We start from the raw sequence: 21,518 nt of genomic DNA, 5'->3' as shown, positions 1-21,518 counted from the left end.
TTATAGACCAGTGAGCCTTACTTCTGTTTGGAAAGGATTGTGAGAGATAAGATTTATAATCATCTAGCAAGCAACAATTTGATTTCAGATATTCAACATGGTTTCGTCAAGGACAGGTCATATCCCACAAACCACATTGAGTTTTTTTGAGAAGGTGACCGTGCATGTAGATGAGGGTAGGGCAGTTGACATGGTATACTTGGACTTCAGTAAAGCCTTTGATAAGGTTCCACATGGTAGGCTGTTGGAGAAAATGCAGAGGCATGGACTGGAGGGTGATTTAGCAGTTTGGATTAGAAACTGGCTTTCTGGAAGAAGGCAACGAGTGGTGGTTGATGGAAAATATTCAGTCTGGAGTCCGGTTATTAGTGGTGTGCCACAAGGATCTGTTTTGGGACCACTGCTGTTTGTCATTTTTATAAGTGACTTAGACGCAGGCATAGGTGGATGAATTAGTAAATTTGCAGACGACACTAAATTCAGTGGAGTAGTGGAAGAATGTTACAGGTTGCAGGGGGATTTGGATAAACTGCAGAATTGGGTTGAGAGGTGGCAAATGGAGTTCAATGCCACTAAATGTGAGGTGATGCACTTTGGGAAGAATAAGAGGAAGGCAGAGTACTGGGTCAATGGAAAGATTCTTGGTAGTGTGGATGTGCAGAGGGATCTTGGAGTCCATGTACATAGATCCCTGAAAGTTGCCACCCAGGTGGATAGTGCTGTTAAGAAGGCATACAGCGTGTTAGGTTTCATTGGTAGAGGGATTGAGTTCCGGAGCCACAATTATACAAAACACTAGTGCGGCCACACTTGGAATATTGTGTGCAGTTCTAGTCGCCCCATTACAGAAAGGATGTGGAAGCATTGGAAAAGGTGCAGAGGAGATTTACCAGGATGTTGTCTGGTCTGGAGGGAAGTTCTTATGAGGAAAGGCTAAGAGACTTGGGTCTGTTCTCATTGGAAAGGTGGCGGCGAAGGGGGGATTTGATAGAGATACAAGATGATCAGAGGATTAGAAAGGGTAGACAGTGAAAGACTTGGATGATGACGTCAGCTTGTACGAGAGGGCATAACTACAAATTGAGGTGTGATAGATTTAAGACAGATGTCAGAGGCAAGTTCTTTGTGCAGAGAATGGTAAGGATGTGGAATGCCCTACCTGCTAATGTAGTCAACTCAGCCACATTAGGGAGATTTAAACAATCCTTAGATAATCAAATGGATGATTTTGGGATAGTGTAGGGGAACAAGCTGAGAATAGTTCACAGGTCGGTGCAACATCAAAGGCTGAAGGGCCTGTTCTGCACTGTATTGTTCTATGTTCTAAATGCTGGCCAGCCAATGACACCCACAGCCTACAAAGGAATTTTTTAAAAAATGCTATATTATCCTCTGCAAGCCTGGGCTAGAAAGGCAATAATCAAAATTAACCAGGATTTCTGCTTTCAGGAAAACAGGAGGCTCAGTTTAAATTCATGGCTCGGATCATGAACTGAGCAAGAACCTTCTTGCATGTGCTGAATTAGTTCGCAAAGTCCTAAAAGACAGGATAAGTTAAAGGAAATTTTCCTATTGTATATCTATTAATTGTATAATATGAAGAAAGTTTTCAGATGGTGTTCATTCATTACGTATAAAATGCTTTAATTCCTAGTACGGAGCAGTTTTTACTGTGGTAGCTGCTGGGAAGAGACTCACTTTTATCACAGAGGAGGAAGATTTTGAGATATTCTTTAAATCTAAAGATGTTGACTTTCAAGAGGCAGTACAAGAAGCTGTATGGCGTACCGGTAAGGAATAAGTTGGAAAGTGTAACTAAGCGTTCAAGATTTCCGTAATCAGAATATTCATTTCAGTCACTCAAAACTTTCAGATTTTATTAGAGCAGTTTAACCCAAGTTCTACCACAATCTTTGTGTGTAGCAAGAAGGAAGGGGAAATTGGGCCAGTTTGTGTTATAGAGGCCAACAGGAAGGTGCAAACATGGGGTCATATTACCACTTTTTCCTGACAATACTCCTTCTGAATTATATATGTCCTCATCTCTCACCAAAGATTGATTTACTCCCATATCTCAACATTTTAAATTTCTTTACTTGCTTCTGTCATACACAACTAAACCAGGTAAATACATTCTTTCGAGAGATCTGGCACTTACTTCTCAACCAAGATCTGACCAGGTTGTACATTCTTTTGCAGCTTTTTAGCTTCTACTGTGCCTTCCTTTACCAAAAAGGTAAAGTTGCTTACCCAGTTTTGTCACATCCATCTTCTCAGTGCTTTTTCAAAACCACCAACACTGCAACTTCATGTGGCCTACTTTATTCCAATGAAACACCTGAGCTTCTTTAATTCTCTTGCGCCCCCCACCCACCGCCCCGCCGCCACCCCCCCCCCCTCCCCACCAGCTCATTAGGGGCCTTGATCGGGTGGACAGCCTGAAGTCTCATCCACCACGTGGGGGAATAACCTGTGAGGCAGGTGAGTGGGCTGATTGGATCTCACTTGGAATGAGGTGGCCCTGTAAAATTTGCCTATAATTTGTGTGAGAAATTGGCCAATTCTCAAACTGGAATCTAACCAGTCTTTTATAGAAATTCAGCATAATGTCCTTGCTACATACTCCAAAAATAAGAAGCCTGTATGCCTTTTTAACAGCATTCTTCAATTGACCTTCAAAGATTTTTACATAGGCATTCCCAGGTCTCTGGGTTCCTGCATTATTTAAAAATTACACCATTTAGTTTATATTTCCTTTATTTTTTCTTCCTACAAAAATGTTCTACTTTACACTTCTCCTTATGGTAGCATTCTTGATTATATGAGAGTTGCAAACCATAACGGGGCAGCACGGTGGCTCAGTGGTCAGCACTGCTGCCCCACAGCACCAGGGTCCTGGGTTCAATTCCAGCCTTGGGCGACTGTCTGTGTGGAGTTTGCATGTTCTCCCTGTGTCTGAGTGGGTTTCCTCTGGGTGCTCTGGTTTTCTCCCACAGTCCAAAGATGTGCAGGTCAGGTGAGTTGGCCATGCTAAATTGCCCATAGTGTTAGGTGCATTAGTCAGAGGGAAATGGGTCTGGGTGGGTTACTCTTCAAAGGGTTGTTGTGGACTTGTAGGGCTGAAGGGCCTGTTTCCAAACTGTAGGGAATCTAATCAAATCCTAATTTATGATGTGATTTTTCTGTTGGGCAAGCTAAGGAGGTTGTGTTACCAATCTCTTTTGATTCTGTGTCACCTTGAAAACTTTGAAATAATGCTCTACGTATGCATGACCAGGTGATTAATATACATTGGTGAGAGCAATGGTCCTCCTACTGATCCCCAAGGGATACTACTGTATATTTCATTCCAGTCTGAGAAATAACTATTCACCATTAGTCTCTTCCTTTTCCTTTTGTATATAAGCTGATTTTGTATTTAATTACTCTCCATGTACTCCCATGGTCTTCAATTTTTCTAATAACTCTATTAGGTAGATAATATTTTGAAAAAGAACTTTGTGAAAGCCCATACAAAAAACATCTACTAACTATCTTGACCAAACCTTCCTAATACTTAATAAATAGAATGAATATGCCAAGTTTAATGGTTGTTTATATTATTTATTGACAGCTTCAATTAGCAGAAAGAATTTTTATAAGACCCATACACCAGTTCATGACATGTTGAAAGCGAGACTGGCTCCACCCAGATTGCATTTGTTCTCTGCTAATCTCTATAACGAATTTTGTGAACGTCTTCTGTACCTTGGAGCCAAAGGCGTTGATAATTTGTATGACCTTATCTGGTAGGTGATTGCAACTACAATTTGGTGTTAAAAAATGTCTTGTAAAGTTTGTGTATTACAATTACTTCCATATTTTTTGTATCTTAATATCATAAAATTCATTTTTAAAAAATAAATGTTACACTAACTTTCCTCCCAATTGGAGATACTTTTATATTTTTTCAAACAAAATGTTGTGTTGTTGAGTGTCTGTACGCTGTGAGGGATGGCAACTGAGTAGTAATAAAACCATTCCATATTTTGTCATAACAGTAGAAACAGCTTAACCTTGGAATTGATCATTTACAGCCATATTAAATAAAAAATCATCCTTGTGATTACTCTTTGTAAACTCTGTCTAGTGCAACAATACTTTTGAGGACACAAGATGGTGAAAGAGCCAGAGAGAGAGAAAGTGAGGACTGCAGATGCTGGAGATGAGTGAAGAAGTGTGGCATTGGAAAAGCACAGCAGGTCAGGAAGCATTTGAGCAGCAGAAGAATTGACATTTCAGGCATAAGCCCTTCCTGTTACATTCCTGATGAAGGGCTTATGCCCGAAACGTCAACTCTCCTGCACCTCGGATGCTGCCTGATCTGCTATGCTTTTCCAGTGCCACATTTTTCGACACTGAAAGATCCACAGCCCAGAGAAAATACTTTTGACTTATTTTGTCAACAAGTAGTTGAATACCTTTGATAATATCTTCTTCATGAAGGGAATTTTCCCTTGTTTTACCACGTAATGTACAAAAAGCCAGTAGTACCTTAACAGGAGAATTGCAAGATGTTATAGTCTGTTCACTAAATTTCTGTGAAATCACACCAAACTCAACCCTTGATTGCTTTCAATGAAAAATAGGATGTTATTCACATTTTACATTTTTTGGGGAGCTAAATAATGTAATCTTTGTACAAAAAATTCTTCTTCTTTTATTTTCAGGCACAGTATGTATCCTGCAGTGGTGAACAACCTGTTTGGAAGAGACATCTGTCTCACTAATAGATGTACATTTAGGGAGATGGAGAAGCACTTCCAGAAGTTTGATAGAGATTTTGAATTTGGTTCCCAATTGCCAGAATTTTTACTGAGGTAAATTATCCATTCTATAAGATGTATGTGTTTAGAGTTTGAGTTGAAAGTGGTAAATTTTGTTACTTAATCCCTGCAACTTTGGCTGCAAACTTGGAAAAATGGTAATTGACATGTTTAAATTATGAGGGGCATAGTTAAGGTGTACAGGAAGAAACATTTTCCCTTGGAGGGATCAGTGACCACAGGATATAGATTTAAGATAAGAGGCAGGAGGTTTCGGTGCAATGTATGAAAAAGAATCTTTCACCGAGAGTGTGATGAGAATCTGGAACTCACTGCTTGTAGGGGAGGTAGAGACAGAAACACTCATGATATTTAAGAAACATTTTGATGTGCACTTGTGATGCCAAGGTGTGTAATGCTATGGGCCAGATGCTGGCAAATAGGATTAGAATAATTAGGTGGTTGCCTTTATGTGCCTTTCCAAAATGCAGCACCTCATATTTATCTAAATTAAACTCCTTGATTGATGAAAGGGCTGTTTGGCCCACCGATCTTTACATTGCTGAGGCTAAACACCAGCTCGCGGACACCTCCTCCTACTGCCCCCTTGACCATGACCCCACCTCCCACCACCAAACCATCATCTCCAAGACCATCCATAACCTCATCACCTCAGGGGATCTCCCAGCCACCGCCTACAACCTCATAGTCCCACAACCCCGCACCGCCCGTTTCTACCTCCTACCCAAAATCCACAAACCTGACTGCCCGGCCGACCCCTTGTCTCAGTGTGCTCCTGCCCCATCTCTGCATACCTCGACACAGTCCTGTCCCCCTTAGTCCAAGAACTCCCCACCTATGTTCGGGACATCACCCACGCCCTCCACCTCCTCCATGATTTTCACTTCCCCGGTCCCCAATGCCTTATCTTCACCATGGACATCCAGTCCCTATACACCTCCATCCCCCATCACGAAGGCCTCAAAGCCCTCCGCTTCTTCCTTTCCTGCCGAACCAACCAGTATCCTTCCACTGACACCCTCCTTCGACTGACTGAACTGGTACTCACCCTGAACAACTTCTCTTTCCAATCCTCCCACTTCCTCCAAACCCAAGGAGTAGACATGGGCACCCGCATAGGCCCCAGCTATGCCTGCCTCTTTGTCAGATATGTGGAACAGTCCATCTTCGCAGGTACACTGGCACCACCCCCCACCTTTTCCTCTGCTACATCGATGACTGTATCGGCGCTACCTCGTGCTCCCACGAGGAGGTTGAACAGTTCATCCACTTTACTAACACTTTCCACCTGACCTCAAATTTACCTGGACCGTCTCAGACTCCTCCCTCTCCTTCCTAGACCCCTCCATTTCTATCTCGGCGACCGACTCAACACGGACATTTACCATAAACCAACCGACTCCCACAGCTACCTAGATTACACCTCCTTCCACCCTCCCTCCCCCTGTAAAAACGCCATCCCATATTCCCAATTCCTTCACCTCCGCCGCATCTGCTCCCAGGAGGACCAATTGCAATACCGAACAACCCAGATGGCCTCCTTCTTCAAAGACCGCAATTTCCCCTCCGCATGCTCTCCACCGCATCTCCTCCACTTCCCGCTCCTCCGTCCTTGAACCCCGCCCCTCCAAGCACCACCAGGATGGAACCCCACTGGTCCTCACCTACCACCCCATCAACCTCCAGATACATTGTATCATGCTTTGTCATTTCCGCCACCTCCAAACAGACTCCACCACCAAGGATATATTTCCCTCCCCTCCCCTATCAGCGTTCCGGAAAGACCACTCCCTCTGCGACTCCCTCGTCAGGTCCACACCCCCCACCAACCCAACCTGCACTCCCAGCACCTTCCCCTGCAACCGCAAGAAATGCAAAACTTGCACCCATACCTCCCCCTTCACTTCCCTCCAAGGTCCCAAGGGATCCTTCCATATCTGTCACAAATTCACCTGCACCTCCACACACATCATTTACTGCATCCGCTGCACCCGATGTGGCCTCCTCTACATTAGGGAGACAGGCCACCTACTTGCGGAACGTTTCAGAGAACACCTCTGGGACACCCACACCAACCAACCCAACCACCCCGTGGCTGAACACTTTAACTCCCCCTCCCACTCCGCCAAGGACATGCAGGTTCTTGGCCTCCTCCATCGCCAGACTATGGCAACACGACGCCTGGAGGAAGAGCGCCTCATCTTCCGCCAACCACAAGGGATGAATGCAGATTTCTCCAGCTTCCTCATTTCCCCTCCCCCCACCTTATCTCAGTCCCAACCCTTGGACTCAGCACCGCCTTCTTAACCTGCAATCTTCTTCCTGACCTCTCCGCCCCCACCCCCTCTCCGACCTATCACCCTCATCTTAACCTCCTTCCACCTATCGCATTCCCAACGCCCCTCCCCCAAGTCCCTCCTCCCTACCTTCTATCTTAGCCTGCTTGGCACACCCTCCTCATTCCTGAAAAAGGGCTTATGCCTGAAACGTCGATTCTCCTGCTCCTTGGATGCTGCCTGACCTGCTGCGCTTTTCCAGCAACACATTTTTCAGCTCTGATCTCCAACATCTGCAGTCCTCACTTTCTCCTAGTTGATTTTAACCCTTCTGGAATGGCCATGATTCTACAGGAATTGGTATCAATATCTTTGTGGCCAAAGAAAGTATTCTGGGAGACTGTAAAACAATATCCTAAACAAATCAGTTACACAATTTGTCATCTATAAGCACCAAAGAGATGAAGAAACTACAATTTCCATCATGAGGCTTTGCTACACAGTGACATCAGATCTGGCACCGTCAGCCTATTCAAGTTTAAATGTTGAACCAAAAAATAGTCCACAAAGACTCTGGTTTGGATTTTGATGGATTGTGATTTGGATTGGTTTGAATTTCATTGAGGGAGTATACATAGGCAGCAAGCATCGATCCAAGCATATTCTGTGGCAATGGTGGTTCATAGAAACGTAAGAATAGCAGCAGGCCATTCAGCCCCTCAAGCTGCTCCAACATTCTAGTCTATCATAGCTGATGGAATACTTCAATACCTCTGTATTCCACTGGAAATCAGAAATTTATGAATCTCTGCCCAAAATATACAGAAAGACTTGAGTTTTTGCAACCGTCTGTAATAGATAATTCCAAAGATTTGCCCATTATTTTTAAATTTAAAAATAACAGACATCTTACCTGTTAGTTTCTTTAAGTATTTTATAAGATTCAATGAGATCACCCCTCATTCTTCAAAACTCTAGAGAATACAGATCGTTTATCCAATCTCTCCTCATAGGATAGTTCCACAATCTCAGGAACAAGTCAGGTGAACCTTCCTTGCACTCCCTTTATAGCAATCATATCTTTCTTGAGATGAGATCAGAAATGCACTCAGTACTCCACGTCTGGTCTAAACAAGCTCCTGTACAATTGAAACAAGACTTCACTACCCCGTAATCAAATCCTCTTACAATTAAGGCTAGTATTCTATTACCCTTCCTACTAGCTTGTGGCAACCATGTCACCTTCAATTACTTATCGACAAGGAGACCTAGATCCTTTACTACATCTACATTTTCCAATCTGTTACAATTTGAAAAATACTTTCCACAACTATTTCTCCAAAAAATGGATATCCTTACATTTTTCCACAATATGTGCCATTTTTATGTTCTTGTCCACTTACTAAGCCTGTCTGAAACCCCCTGATATCACTTTATATTTTTCTCATAACACACTTAGCTTTGAATTATCCACAAATTCAAAATATTACCTTTGGTCCCCAACTTAAAATCATTGATATATTTTGTGAACAGTCAACGTCCAAGTACTGAACTTTGCAGTAACCCACTAGGTCACAACTAATCGGTGTGAGACTGACCATTTATTTGTATTGCTTTCTGTCTGTTAGCCAATCATTTATCCATGCCAGTACATTGCATTCTATAGCATGTTCTTTATTTTTTATAACCAGCCTCCTCTGCGGAACTTTATCAAAAGAATGCTGAAAATCTTAGTATTCTATGTCAATCAGCTGTCCTTTGTCAATTTTGTGAATAAAGTCTTCAAAACAAAATCCAAAATATTTGTCAAATATGATTTCCATGTGCAAACCCATGTTGGCTATGCCCAATCAGATTGTTATCAACCAGGTGTCTATTTATTCTATTCTTTATAATAAATCCTAGCATTTTTCCTATTACTAATGTAAAGCTAACAGGTCTGTAGTTCCCTATTTTCTCTTTCTCACTCCCTTCTTAAATAGTGGGGTGACATTTGATACCTTCCAATCTTCAGGAATTATTCCAGAATCTGTAGAACTTTGAAGACAATCATCAACAAATTGAATTTATATAGCCAACTCCTTCAACACTCTGGAATATAGACCATTAAGGCCGAGTGATTTATTCCATTTTTGATCCATTCATTTCTCCAGAATAATATTCTTACTAATATTAATACTAATTGGTGGGCGGCACGGTGGCACAGTGGTTAGCACTGCTGCCTCACAGCGCCAGAGACCCGGGTTCAATTCCCGCCTCAGGGGACGGACTGTGTGGAGTTTGCACGTTCTCCCCGTGTCTGCGTGGGTTTCCTCCGGGTGCTCCGGTTTCCTCCCACACTCCAAAGATGTGCAGGTCAGGTGAATTGGCCATGCTAAATTGCCCGTAGTGTTAGGTAAGGGGTAGATGTAGGGTGGGTTGCGCTTCGGCGGGTGCGGTGTGGACTTGTTGGGCCGAAGGGCCTGTTTCCACACTGTAAGTAATCTAATCTAATCTAATCTAATCTAATTAACTTTCTTCAACTTCTATTTCTACCTAGCCTCTTGGATCTCTAATTCTGGGAGATGTCTAGTGTCTTCTATGACAGCAGACATAAAGTATTAATTTAGCTTCTGTGCCATTTCTCTATTTCCCATTATAAATTCTCCTGTTTCTGCCTGTAATTAACCCACATTTGTTTTAACCAAACATTCCTTTTTTACATATCTCTAGAGGATCTTAGGTCCCTTTTGTGTATTTTCCTAGATATCATCCATATTCTACACTCTCTTTCTTTATTAGTTTCTTGGTACTCCTTTATTTTCTGTAAACCTCCCAATCCTCAGAATTACTGCTATTTCTGGCAACTTTATTGGTCTCCCCTTTTAATCTTGTCAATTCTAAATTTCTTTGTTAGTTAGAGTTGACTGCATTTTTTGAGTTTTTGTACTTTGACAGACTACGTAGTTCATGTAAGTCATATAATTTTTAAAGAATATCCATTGCTTATACATTGTCATGCTATTTAATGTAATCTTGCAATTACCTCAGCCAACTTGTGCCTCATGCTTTCAATAATTTCGCTTGTTCAAATTTAATATCTTTTGCTTCAGAATGAACGACTTCACTTGCAAAAGTGTAATGTAAATTTTTTTCATATTATGGTCACTCATCCCTCAAGACTTTTTTACAAGACTGTTAATTAGCCTTTTTCATTTCATAACACTAGATCTAAAATAGCATGTCCTGTAGTTAGCTCATAGAGATACTGACCTAGAGAACCATTCTTAGCACACTCCAGAAACTCATCCTCCAGAACTTATTGCTGAATTGTTTAAACTGTGGTACTTCCATTCTCTGTCACTCAGGGATATTGCAGTCCTCTCCTGCCCGGTGTAAGCACAATGTTTGAAGGGTTCAAATCAGATTATTATAATTAGTGGCCAATGACACATACCTTCTACCCAGTTCTTATTGCCATTTTAACTGCATGCAATCGAAGCTGCTGTTTCAAGACAGGTGGAACGGTTTAGCAAGCAGTTTCTCAATGCTCCCTATCAATGTTCAAATATGTAGAAACAGAACAGTTACAGAAGAGCTCCTGTTGCTGAACTTGAAACAAATCTCAAGTGACCTTGAGTGCATGGAAGTCAGAGATTGTTATTCAGATTTTGCTGACGTTGGCAAATCAAATAAAGAAGGCTTTAGAGAGGGCTTTGAACTAATTGGGGGGATCATTTCAGAGAGAGGAAATGTAGGCTCACAAAGCAAGAGGATATGACAGCATTACAGAGCAGCTACTTGGATAGTGATGCCTAGAGTTGGATAGGAAGGGTCATAGAAAGATATCAAGAAATGGGATCAAAGGGGGAAAAAAATAACAAAAATGCAAAATTAATGGGTCTTTACTTGAAATCATGTAGAATTTGGAATAAAATAAATGAACTAACTGCATAAATACAGGTAAATGGGTAAGGTCCTCTAGCAATTATGGAGACATGGTTCTAAGAAATTAAAACTGGGAACTAACTATGGTTTTCTGAAAGGACTGGCAGCAAAGAGAGCATGGTATGGTGGTATTGCTTGTACCAGATGGAATAAGTACAACAGCAAGAAATGATTTTGAATCAGAAGATTCATTATGAGTGGAGGTAAGAAATGAAAAGGGGAAGATGACATTAGTAGACGTATTACAAAGACCTTGAAAAGTAGCTATTTAGTAGGATTCAGAATAAATTAGGAGATAATAAGGGCATGTAACAAAAGTGGTACATTATTCATGGGACAATTTGATCTTCATATAAATTGGGATAATCAGATTGGCAAAGGTAGCGCCTGAGGAGGAATTCATAGTGTGTGTTTTGGACAATTTTCTAGAACCATATATAGTGGATACAACCAGGGATTGAGCTATTTCAGATTTGGTGTTATATGATGAGGCAGATTTAATAATGATATCAGAGTGAAAGATCTCCTACGAAATGTGATAAAATGTAGCATTCAGTTTGAGAGGGAGGAATTTTGGACAGAAACAACTGTGCTAAGCTTAAATGAGGGAAATTTATAAAGAACAAGCATAGAGCTTGCTGGAATGGACTGAGAAATGAGGTTGGCAACGAAGATTATTGAGGAAAAATGACGGACGTTTCAGAAAATAGTTACTTGTAGAAAGCAAATATATATCCCAGTGAGAAAGAAGGATTCTAGAAAAGGGGGTAAACCAACCATGGTAAACTAGGAAAGTTAAGGGTATAAGACCATAAGAAATAGGAACAAAAGAAGGCTTGACAGGATGAAATTGAAGGAAAAACACAAAGCATGTGGCAAAGGATGTTTAAAAAAACCAACAGATGGAGGATTGGATTAATAGAAAGTATAGAGTTGGGATGGGGCATATTTTCAAAATGGCATTCTGTAATGAGTAGAGTACCACAGGAATCAGTACCGAGGCCATATACAAGATTCAAGTTTGTGGATATCACAAAAGTAGGTGGGAAATTATGTAGTGAGGCTGACAGAGCCTACAGATGGGTTATTGACAGTTAAGTGAGTGGACAAAACTTGGCAGTTGGAATACAAGCTGGGAAAATATGAGGTTATACACTTTGACGGGAAGAAAAGGGGAGCTGGTTGTTATTTAAATGGAGAAAGTGATAGTACAAAGGCATCAAGCAGTCTTTATGTATAACTTTAAAAAACAAGCATGCAATTAATAAAGAAGGTAAATGAAATTTAGGCTTTTATTCATAGGAAATGGAGTGTAAAGTTAGGGAAACCTTGCTTAAATAATACAAGACATTAGTCAGAAAGCTGGAATATGGTGAACAGTTTGTCCCTTATCTAAGGAAATACTGGTATTATAGACAGTTCAGAGAAAGCTTCCTAGTTTGAACTCAGGTTTGGAGAGTGTTAGGAAGAGAGGTTGAGTAGTTTGGGCCAGTACTTGTCGGAGTATACAAGATTCTTAGGCTACTTGACTGGAAAGATGCAGAAAGGTTATTTCTCCTTGTAGGAGAGTCTATTTCCCTTAGAAGTTGCCCTTAGAAGTTCATAAATTCATAAGATGTAGGAGCAGAATTAAGCCATTTGGCTCATTGAGTCTGCTCCACCATTCAATCATGGCTGATATGCTCATTACCCCCATTTTCCTGTCTTCTGTTCATATCCCATCAACCCATTACCAATTAAAAACCTGTGTAACTCCTCCTTAAATTTACTCACTGTCCTAGCAAGTTCCACAGATTCACAATCCTTTTGGGAGAAGTAGTTTCTCCTCAACTCTGTTTTAAATTTGCTACCCCTTATCCTAAGAACGTAAGACAGAGAAAATTGAATTATTGTTATGTATATCAAGGCACAGTGAAAAGCTTTGTCTTGCGAGCAATGCAGGCAGATCACAGAGCTAAGTAGCATCAATAAGTAAATAATAGGTAAACAGCGGCAAAAATCAAAAACACAGATTCAGACGAATGTTAAGAGTTTGTGAATCCATTCAGTATTCTAACAACGGTAGGATAGAAACTATTATGAAACCGCCTGGTGCGTGTGTTCAGGCTTCTGTACCTTCTCCCTGATGGTAGAGGTTGTAGAAAAGCATTGCCAGGGTGGGATGGGTCTTTGAGAATGCTGGCGGCCTTTCTTTGACTGCAGGCCTGATAGATGGATTCCATAGATGGGAGGTTGGCCTTTGTGATTGTCCGGGCCGAGTTCACCACTCTCTGTAACCGTCTCCGATCTTGAATGGTACAGTTGCCATACCGGGTAGTGGTACATCCAGACAGAATGCTGTCGATGGCGCACCTATAAAAATTGGCAAGGGTATTTGCTGACATGCCAAATTTCCTCAGCTGCTTGAGGAAGAAGAGATGTTGTTGGGCCTTTGTAACCAGTGCGTCCACATGAAGAGTCCAAGAAAGCTTGTTGTGGATGACCACTCCCAAGAGCTGGACACTCTCCACTCGTTCCACCTCTGTGCTGTTAATGTGTAGGGGGACATGAGCAACATCTTTGAAGGAATAATTTCTTATCTGCAAGCAATGAATTTGTGGAATTCTTTACTATAGAAAGCTGTCAAGGCTGGATATTTAGGTATATTCAAGGCTGAGATAGGTATGACTAATCAGTGAGGGTATTGAGTGATATGGGGAAAAGACAGGAAATTGGAGTTGAGGATTATCAGATTAGCCATCATCCCATCGAATGGCAGAACAGACTCAATGAGCTGAATGGCCTGCTCCTACTCCTATGTCTTATGGAATGTGGACAGCACAATCCAATGACAGCATTTTGTGTTAGTCTCAACTTTTAACTTTACAATTAAATAATTTTGAGTGAAATATTTACAATTGTTTTGGCAAAGTTCTGACCTTCAAAACTAACTGCCCTCAAAGTGATTGAGCAGAGTACATGATCATCCCATTGCCAGTATTGACCTACTGCTGCATGTGTACATGACATCATCTCAGTCAAACCTCCTTTTAGCTTCTGTTGCAAAGAAAATTATCCTGCCATCTTTCCTTACAGCTACAGTTTTCCAGCCCTGGCAACATATTCAAAAATCCCCTTTTACCCTCTCTAGTACGATCACATCCTAGCAGACAGTTTCTGGTAGACATTTAGTCATTACCTTATTAATAATCATTTTAGTACAAAGACGTTCAAGGTAAACATAGAGTCATAGCACGTACAGTGCTTCTTCATCTAAGTAAGTAAAGCTTTGACCTATTTATTATTTCATCTTGTATCTGCAGAGACTGGTCTAAATCAAAGCACTGGCTTCTGTCTCTATTTGGAAGTATTGTCTCCAATGCTGCAAAGTTGAAACCTGCAGATGACCACTCCAAGGTAATAGTTATGCACTCACAATGTTAGAGTAAAGACCACTAAAATTATATGTGTTTGAATTAATGTAGTAACCATGTTAAAACATTAAAATACAAATTGCTGCATCATTCAGGCTGAATTATTTTTTAAATGAATTAGTGAGGTGAAATAAACTTGTAGGATCATTTATTATATTGAGTCAAATTTCTCCACTAATTTCAAATTTAAGAAATGGTTATATGTTGTATTTACTGAGCTATACTTCAATGTTATATAAATTGATCAACCAATTAGCCACTATTCTTCTGAGAATTAATAATATAACACTTTCACTGAAGTAAGAATAGCTTTCTCTATTTCTTAGACCTTTTCAAACCTTCTATGGATTTTCCCTTGTCACTTTTTAATGCAGAATTTTTATTCATTTTTACTGACTTTGATTAAAACAGAAACATGAAATATGCTATGCTAGTAAAGCAGGAAATGAAATTTTGGAAAGAGTTGATTGAACATTAGATTAGATTACTTACAGTGTGGAAACAGGCCCTTCGGCCCAACAAGTCCACACCAACCCTCCAAAGAGACCCCCCCCAGACCCGTTGCCCTACATTTACCCCTTCACCTAACACTCCGGGCAATTTAGCATGGCCAGTTCACCTAACCTGCACATTTTTGGAAACCCACGCAGACACAGGGAGAATGTGCAAACTTCATACAGCAGTTGCCTGAAGTGGGAATTGAACCCGGGTCTCTGGCGCTGTGTGGCAGCAGTGCTAACTACTGTGCCACTGTGCCACCCGATGCCACCATGGCACCCATAACATCTTACTTGAAATGAATTTGAGGGCTATTATAACAGTATTATTGGAGCATACACATTATTTGATTTCTGAAATTATTCTTGAGTTTCTTAGAGCTTGGAAATTTCATACCAAAGAATGAATCAATCAAGTACAATATTGGGTTAGTTGAATAATCATTTGAAACTTCTATTTTTTATTCATTCATGGGATGAGGACATTGCTGGCTATGCCAATAATTATTGTCCATCCCTAAATGGCAAGAGTCAATGACATTGCTGTGAGTCTGTTGTTTAGCTTGTGCAGACTTGTTAATATTTATGTTATACCTTTTTGATGTGTAGGAATATATTTATATAATGTTTTCACATGATTTGGTCCTACAATCCAATTTTTTAAGAAATATGTTTTTGAAGTTTCACACATTCTAGTTGTTTTTAATTCTTTCATATGATATGGGTCTCACTGGCTACACCAACATTTATTGCCCATCCCTAGTTTATCTTGAGGAGGTGATGAGCTGTCTCCTTGAACATTTACAGTCTATTTATTGCAGGTATACCCACAATGATATGAGGAAAGGAGTTCCAGAATGATGGCCCAGCAATAGTGAAGGAAAGGTAATATATTTCCAAGTCAGATGGTACTTAGTTTGGAGGAGAACTTGTATATACTGGTGTTCCCATGTACTGTATCTGCTGCCCTTGTTCTTTCAGATGGTAGTGATGCTGTCTAAGGAGCCTTGGAGGAATTAGTTAGCTTAATACAGTTGAATCGAACATCAATAATTTGGATTCCTCTGACAGCATTACCAGACTGATAACTAAACTCTGATTCTTTCCTTTTTTCAGTGATATTCTATAGTGTCAAGGAATGTAAACATATCAATGGGTTTTGTAATGGGTTTGCTATTGACACTTGTTTTATTATTAGCTAGATAGCAAATAATTAAACAGTCAGTTGATCAGGCAGTGAGACAGTGGCATAGTGGCAATGTCACTAGCCTTGGTATTCAGAACTTCAGGTTAATGTTTAAATCCGATCCCGACAGATTGATCAAAACTTGAATTTAGTAAAACTCTGGAATAAGAAGTTCATCTCATGACCGCTGTTGATTGTTGTACACATCCATCTGGCGGGAAGGAAATCTACCATCCTAACTTGGTCTGGCCTATGTGTGACTTCAGACCTACTGTTATGTGACCTACAGACTCAGTGCACTCTGGTAAATTAGTTAGGCAATAAATGCTGGCCAAACCAGTGACTCCCACATCCAAAGAGTGAAAAAAGACTCTTCCATGCTACTATGTAGGTAGATGAATTGCATTTAACATCAAAGTCCATGAAGGTTAATATGATTCATCAAATTTCAAAATGTTTGGAGGGAAAAGGATACCTTTGTATGGAGTGGAGAGACAAATAATTTAATCTCAAAGTGTCTCGAAGACATTTCAATGTTCACCATCTTGCAATTCCTAAACTAAAATACACTTACACTTTCTAATTTTGTCGTCCAGTTGTGTGCCATGATGACAGTTCGTTAGTTCTTGCACATAAGATGAAAAGACTATTATAAGAAATCATATAATTTAAAATCTTATTTGCTTTAAGTGTTTTCTGTGATTAATCTATCATCAAGCTGCATTCACCCTGCAGTAATATTTGGAGCTTAAATATTGAGAACATGAAGATATAGGTGTGGTAGTGGTACCTAGTATTCTGATACTACAGACCTGCAATAGATGATGCAATTTGTCTTTTGGGAAATGTTACTTTAACTTTTTTTCATCAGAGTTCATAAATTATTTTTAAATGAATACAATCATAGAGATGTGCAGCATGGAAGCAGACCCTTTGGTCCAACTCGTCCATGCCAACCAATTATCTTAACCGAACCTAGTTCCATTTGCCAGCACTTGGCCCATAATCCTTTAAACCCTTCCTATTGATATACCCATCCAAATGTCTTTTAAATGTTGTAATTGTACCAACCTCCATCACTTTCTCTCATTGTAGCTGTTAGTGTGATTCTGTATTTATGACTGGGGATGCATTTTACAGGGATGAAAGTTTCTATTCCTCTTTAGAGGATCTTTTATTTGCAGTTCAAAATACTAAATTGCTTAAATAATGTTAATACCATTAATTTATATCCTTTCCAGACATTGTTTCAGCATCTTTTAGACACTTTGAATGGGAACTCTACTGCTAATTACAGTTTATTGTTACTCTGGGCTTCCCAAGCAAATGCACTTCCTGTAAGTACCTAATTCAAATATTAGCTGACATTTGCCTGTCCAAATAAACTAATTAAAATGGTAACAATTGTGAAATAATTCAGACTTTGGGATTTCTGTGACTTGTATTTCTATTATTTGATTTTTGGAAAATCAGAACTTTTTTAGACATAATGTTCTGCATTTTATGTGGAAAAGACTTTTCAGTTACACATACTTTTGATACTAAAAGCAGTCTTTCCTTTAAAATAGTCTTTAAGAGTTCCTGTCATTCGATTTTATTTTTGCGTGTTGGATTAAGATTATCTTTTGACGATAACAGTATTTATTCCCCAAGTCTAATTTGCCCTTTAGAAAGTGTTGAAAAGCGGTCTTCTTGAACTGCTGCAGTCCATGTAGTATAGACACAATACAATGCTATTTGAGGAGAATTCCCTGGATTTTGATACAGCAGCATTGAAATTTATTTCCACAAGAGCACAGGAGACTTGATGGAAAAATGGAAGGTGCCACTGTTTCGATTAATCAGCTTCCTTTGTTCTTTTAACTGGTAGTGGTTGTGGGCTTGAAAGGTACTGTTGACAAGTTGCTGCAGTGGGCATTATTGAAGTTACACACCACCACTGTCATGCTTTGCTGGTGCAGAGACTGCACCAGGTGGACTGCTTTGTTCTGGACGTTGGTGAGTTTCTTAAATGTTGTTTGGAGCTGTAGTCATTCAGGAAATTGGAGAGTATTCCATCGTGCATCTGACCTGAGTTTTGTAGTTGGCGGACAGGCTATGGGAGGTGACTAATCACCACAAAATTGCTGGCTTTGAACCTGCTCTTGTAGCCACACAATTTTATAACTGGTCCCATTTAGTTTCTGGTCAATGGCCACCCTGAGGATGTTGACAGTGGAGTATTTAGCAATATTAATGTGCTGGGGTCGCACAGTGGCTCAGTAGTTAGCACTACTGCCTCACGTCGCCAGAAACCCGGGTTCGATTCCACCCTCGGGCGATTGTCTATGTGGAGTTTGCACATTCTCCTCATGTCTGTGTGGGTTTCCTCCGGGTGCTCCGATTTCCTCCCACAATCCAAAGATGTGCAGGTTAGGTGAATTGGCTATGCTAAATTGCCCATAGTGTTCAGGGATGTGTAGGTTAGTTAGGGGTAAATGTAGATTGATAGGGTAGGGGAATGTGTCTGTCTGGGTTACTCTTCGTAGGTTTGGTGTGGACATTTTGGGCCGAAAGGCCTGTTTCAACACTGTAGGGATTCTATATTAATGTTTTGATTATTGAGGGGAGATGGTTCTTGCTGATAATGGCCATAGCCTATCCTTCCTACCACTTGCATAGTGTTAATGTTACTTGCTATACATTCGGTCACATCTGAATATTGTCCAGATCTTGCTGCAAGTGAACATGAACTATTTCAGTATGTTCAGAGTGCAATGTTTTATAAAATGCTGATGTTTTAATCTATTCCTTCAAGGTAACAATGGAGCCAGTGATTACCTAGTTTTGCCAGCAATAAGCTGAAATAACTTGGTTTGTGTGGGATTTGGAGGTCCTGGTCAAGTTCTGTTAAAACTCCCATGTTGATTTTCTGTCTTGGATGCAATGGCAGAAGCAGCTGACCTGCTTTGGATAGATTCATTGTTTCAGAGACATGGGACAGATGGAGAGGACAAAGACAGGTGCAGGAGTTGCTGTGGTCAACCAAGAGGGGAAAAATGGCTGTTTCTCTTTTCACTATCAGACAGGTACTAGGTGTAAGGAAGTTCTGTGGGAACTTTGTGACACTGGGAGATTCGTCCTGAGGTGGTCAGGAGATGGAATGAATAAATTGAGCCGTGCTGCTGGATGTTGATTTAAGATTTACCAAAAGACTGAAGGATTGGACCTATGGTCACTACATGTTTTAACATAGTAAAATGGGGGGAATGGAGCCCATTGGAAACTGAGAGTAACTTTGGACTGCTGTCTGTAATGACTGTAATTCTGTGATTAGAATATTGTAACTTAAGTGGAATGGAGTTTGAGTGTCCTCAAATGTTAAATGTTAACAAGGATGTTGTCTTTAGTGCATTTGTAGCCTACGAAATAATTCTTCATGATTTTGCTTTTTGTATATTTATTCAGTAAAAGTCTTAAAATATGCAATTATGTTGTGTGAACCCATGAGTCAGTCACTGTGAGTTCAAAGCTTTTTTAAAAGCTAGGTCTCCATGAGGATCATAAGCATCTGAGGAATTGCAGACTGTACTGAACACTCTGCAACCTTTGGTGAATGTCCTCACTGCTAATATTATGTTGGAGGGAAAATCATTAATGAGGTAGACGGAGATGAATGGTCTTAGAAAACCACAGTGAGGAGTTCCTGAATTTATGATTTTGAAACTGAGAATAGACTACAACGTTCACAGCTTTCTTTCTTTGGGCTACATCATGATTCAACCAGGAGAGAATGTTGTCCCAATTCTCATGAACTTTAATTGATAACCTTAGGTTAATCAGTTTTGCTTATGTCTAATCTAATAAAAGATGCTTTGCAGCTTTCCCTCCAGTTATTCCACTAGTTTAATAGTGCACCTCCAGTCCATTAGTTTATAGAAGTGAACATTGTGAATATATTGTTTAATTGCTATTGTTTCTCTTTTTTCAAGATCACGTTCTGGACTCTTGCATTTATTATTTCGAATCCATTTGTTTATCAGACTGTTATGAAGGAACTAGGTTCTGTCATGGATGACAAAGGTAATTGTTTTAAAATCTTTTACTAGTGGATAAAATGTTTTGGTTATCATTGATAATAAGATGTAATGAATAGAAGTCCGTTTATTTTCCAAAAATGCTATCCTGATTACAAGGATACAGATTTTCCTGCGATTTCCCACAACACATATCAAATATGCTGCATCTCTGGTATTCATATGAACATATGAAATAGGAGCAGAAGTAGGCCATTCAGCCCCATGAGCTAAATAAAGAAACCATTTCATTAAGGTCATGGCTGATTTGTTTGTGTATAACATTCCATATTCCCATCTATCCTGATAACCCTTGACTCCCCTGCCCAACAAGAATTTATCGACCTCTGTCTTAAAAATTTTCAATAGCCACACCACTACCATCTTCGGAGGCAGAGTACCAGTATCTCTCAACCCATTGAGAGATCCAATTTCTTCTCATCTCTATCCTGATGTGGCAGTCCCTAATTTTAAAACTGTGGCCTCTAGGTGGTAGTAAGGAGGGTCAACAAGGCTGTTTTTGGCATTGTTATTTGCAGTGCCTAAGTTGATGCCAATGACTTTGGTGAAGAATATATGCACACAGCCTTAAGCTAAATAAAAATGTTTGGGGAAGGAGAGAATTCCTGGGTGGTTTTGAGTCAGAATCTTTTAGAAGGGATTCACGTAGTCTGTTGTGTCAGTGTTAATTCATTGAAAAAGAAATCCAGTTGTGTTTCATATCCAGGTGGAGGGGAGTCAGTGGCCTAGTGGTATTATCGCTAGGTTATTAGTCCAGAAACTCAGCTAATATTCTGGGTTCAAATCCAGCCATGAAATATGGAGGAATTTGAATTCAGTTTAAAAAAATCCAGTATTAAGAATCTTCTGATAACCATGTAATCATTGTTGATTGCTTAAAAAAAACCCATCTTGTTCACTAATGTCCTTCAGGGAAGGAAATCTGCCATCCTCACCTGGTTTGACCTACATGTGACTTCATGTCACAGAAATGTGGTTGACTCTCAACTGCCCTCTGAAGTGACCTAGCAAGCCATTCTGTTTTACCAGTCACCACACAGTCTCAAGAAAGAAATGAAACTGGACGGACCACTCACGATCAACCTAGAAACTAGAACAACATTTGGAGGAAGCACTGAGGGTGGCATGGACACAAATTGCACTCTGAGTGGGGGGATTTCAATATCCATCACCAAGAGCGGCTTGGTAGCAATACTACTGATTGAGCTGGTCGTATCCTCAAGGATAGAGCTGCAAGACTGGGTCTGTGCCAAGTGGTAAGGGAACCAACAAGAGGGAAAAACATACTTGACCTCATCCATACCAGTCTGCCAGCAT

General features: G+C 40.2%; 1 protein-coding gene across 1 annotated transcript in view; it reads left to right on the top strand.

Annotated features, from left to right (window-relative positions):
- cyp39a1 (cytochrome P450, family 39, subfamily A, polypeptide 1) overlaps nt 1–21,518 on the top strand; it is a 45,293-nt gene that overhangs the window by 6,290 nt on the left and 17,485 nt on the right. The window contains exons 2-7 of the mRNA XM_072556959.1: nt 1,655–1,790; nt 3,614–3,788; nt 4,710–4,859; nt 14,332–14,425; nt 17,367–17,462; nt 20,097–20,187. Of these exons, the coding sequence (XP_072413060.1) occupies nt 1,655–1,790; nt 3,614–3,788; nt 4,710–4,859; nt 14,332–14,425; nt 17,367–17,462; nt 20,097–20,187 (742 nt within the window). The remainder of the gene's footprint in view (nt 1–1,654; nt 1,791–3,613; nt 3,789–4,709; nt 4,860–14,331; nt 14,426–17,366; nt 17,463–20,096; nt 20,188–21,518) is intronic.

This window comes from Chiloscyllium punctatum, chromosome 3, assembly GCF_047496795.1.
Source record: "Chiloscyllium punctatum isolate Juve2018m chromosome 3, sChiPun1.3, whole genome shotgun sequence".
In the NCBI taxonomy this organism is placed as follows: domain Eukaryota; kingdom Metazoa; phylum Chordata; class Chondrichthyes; order Orectolobiformes; family Hemiscylliidae; genus Chiloscyllium; species Chiloscyllium punctatum.
This window is presented reverse-complemented; position numbering and strand designations above follow the sequence as displayed.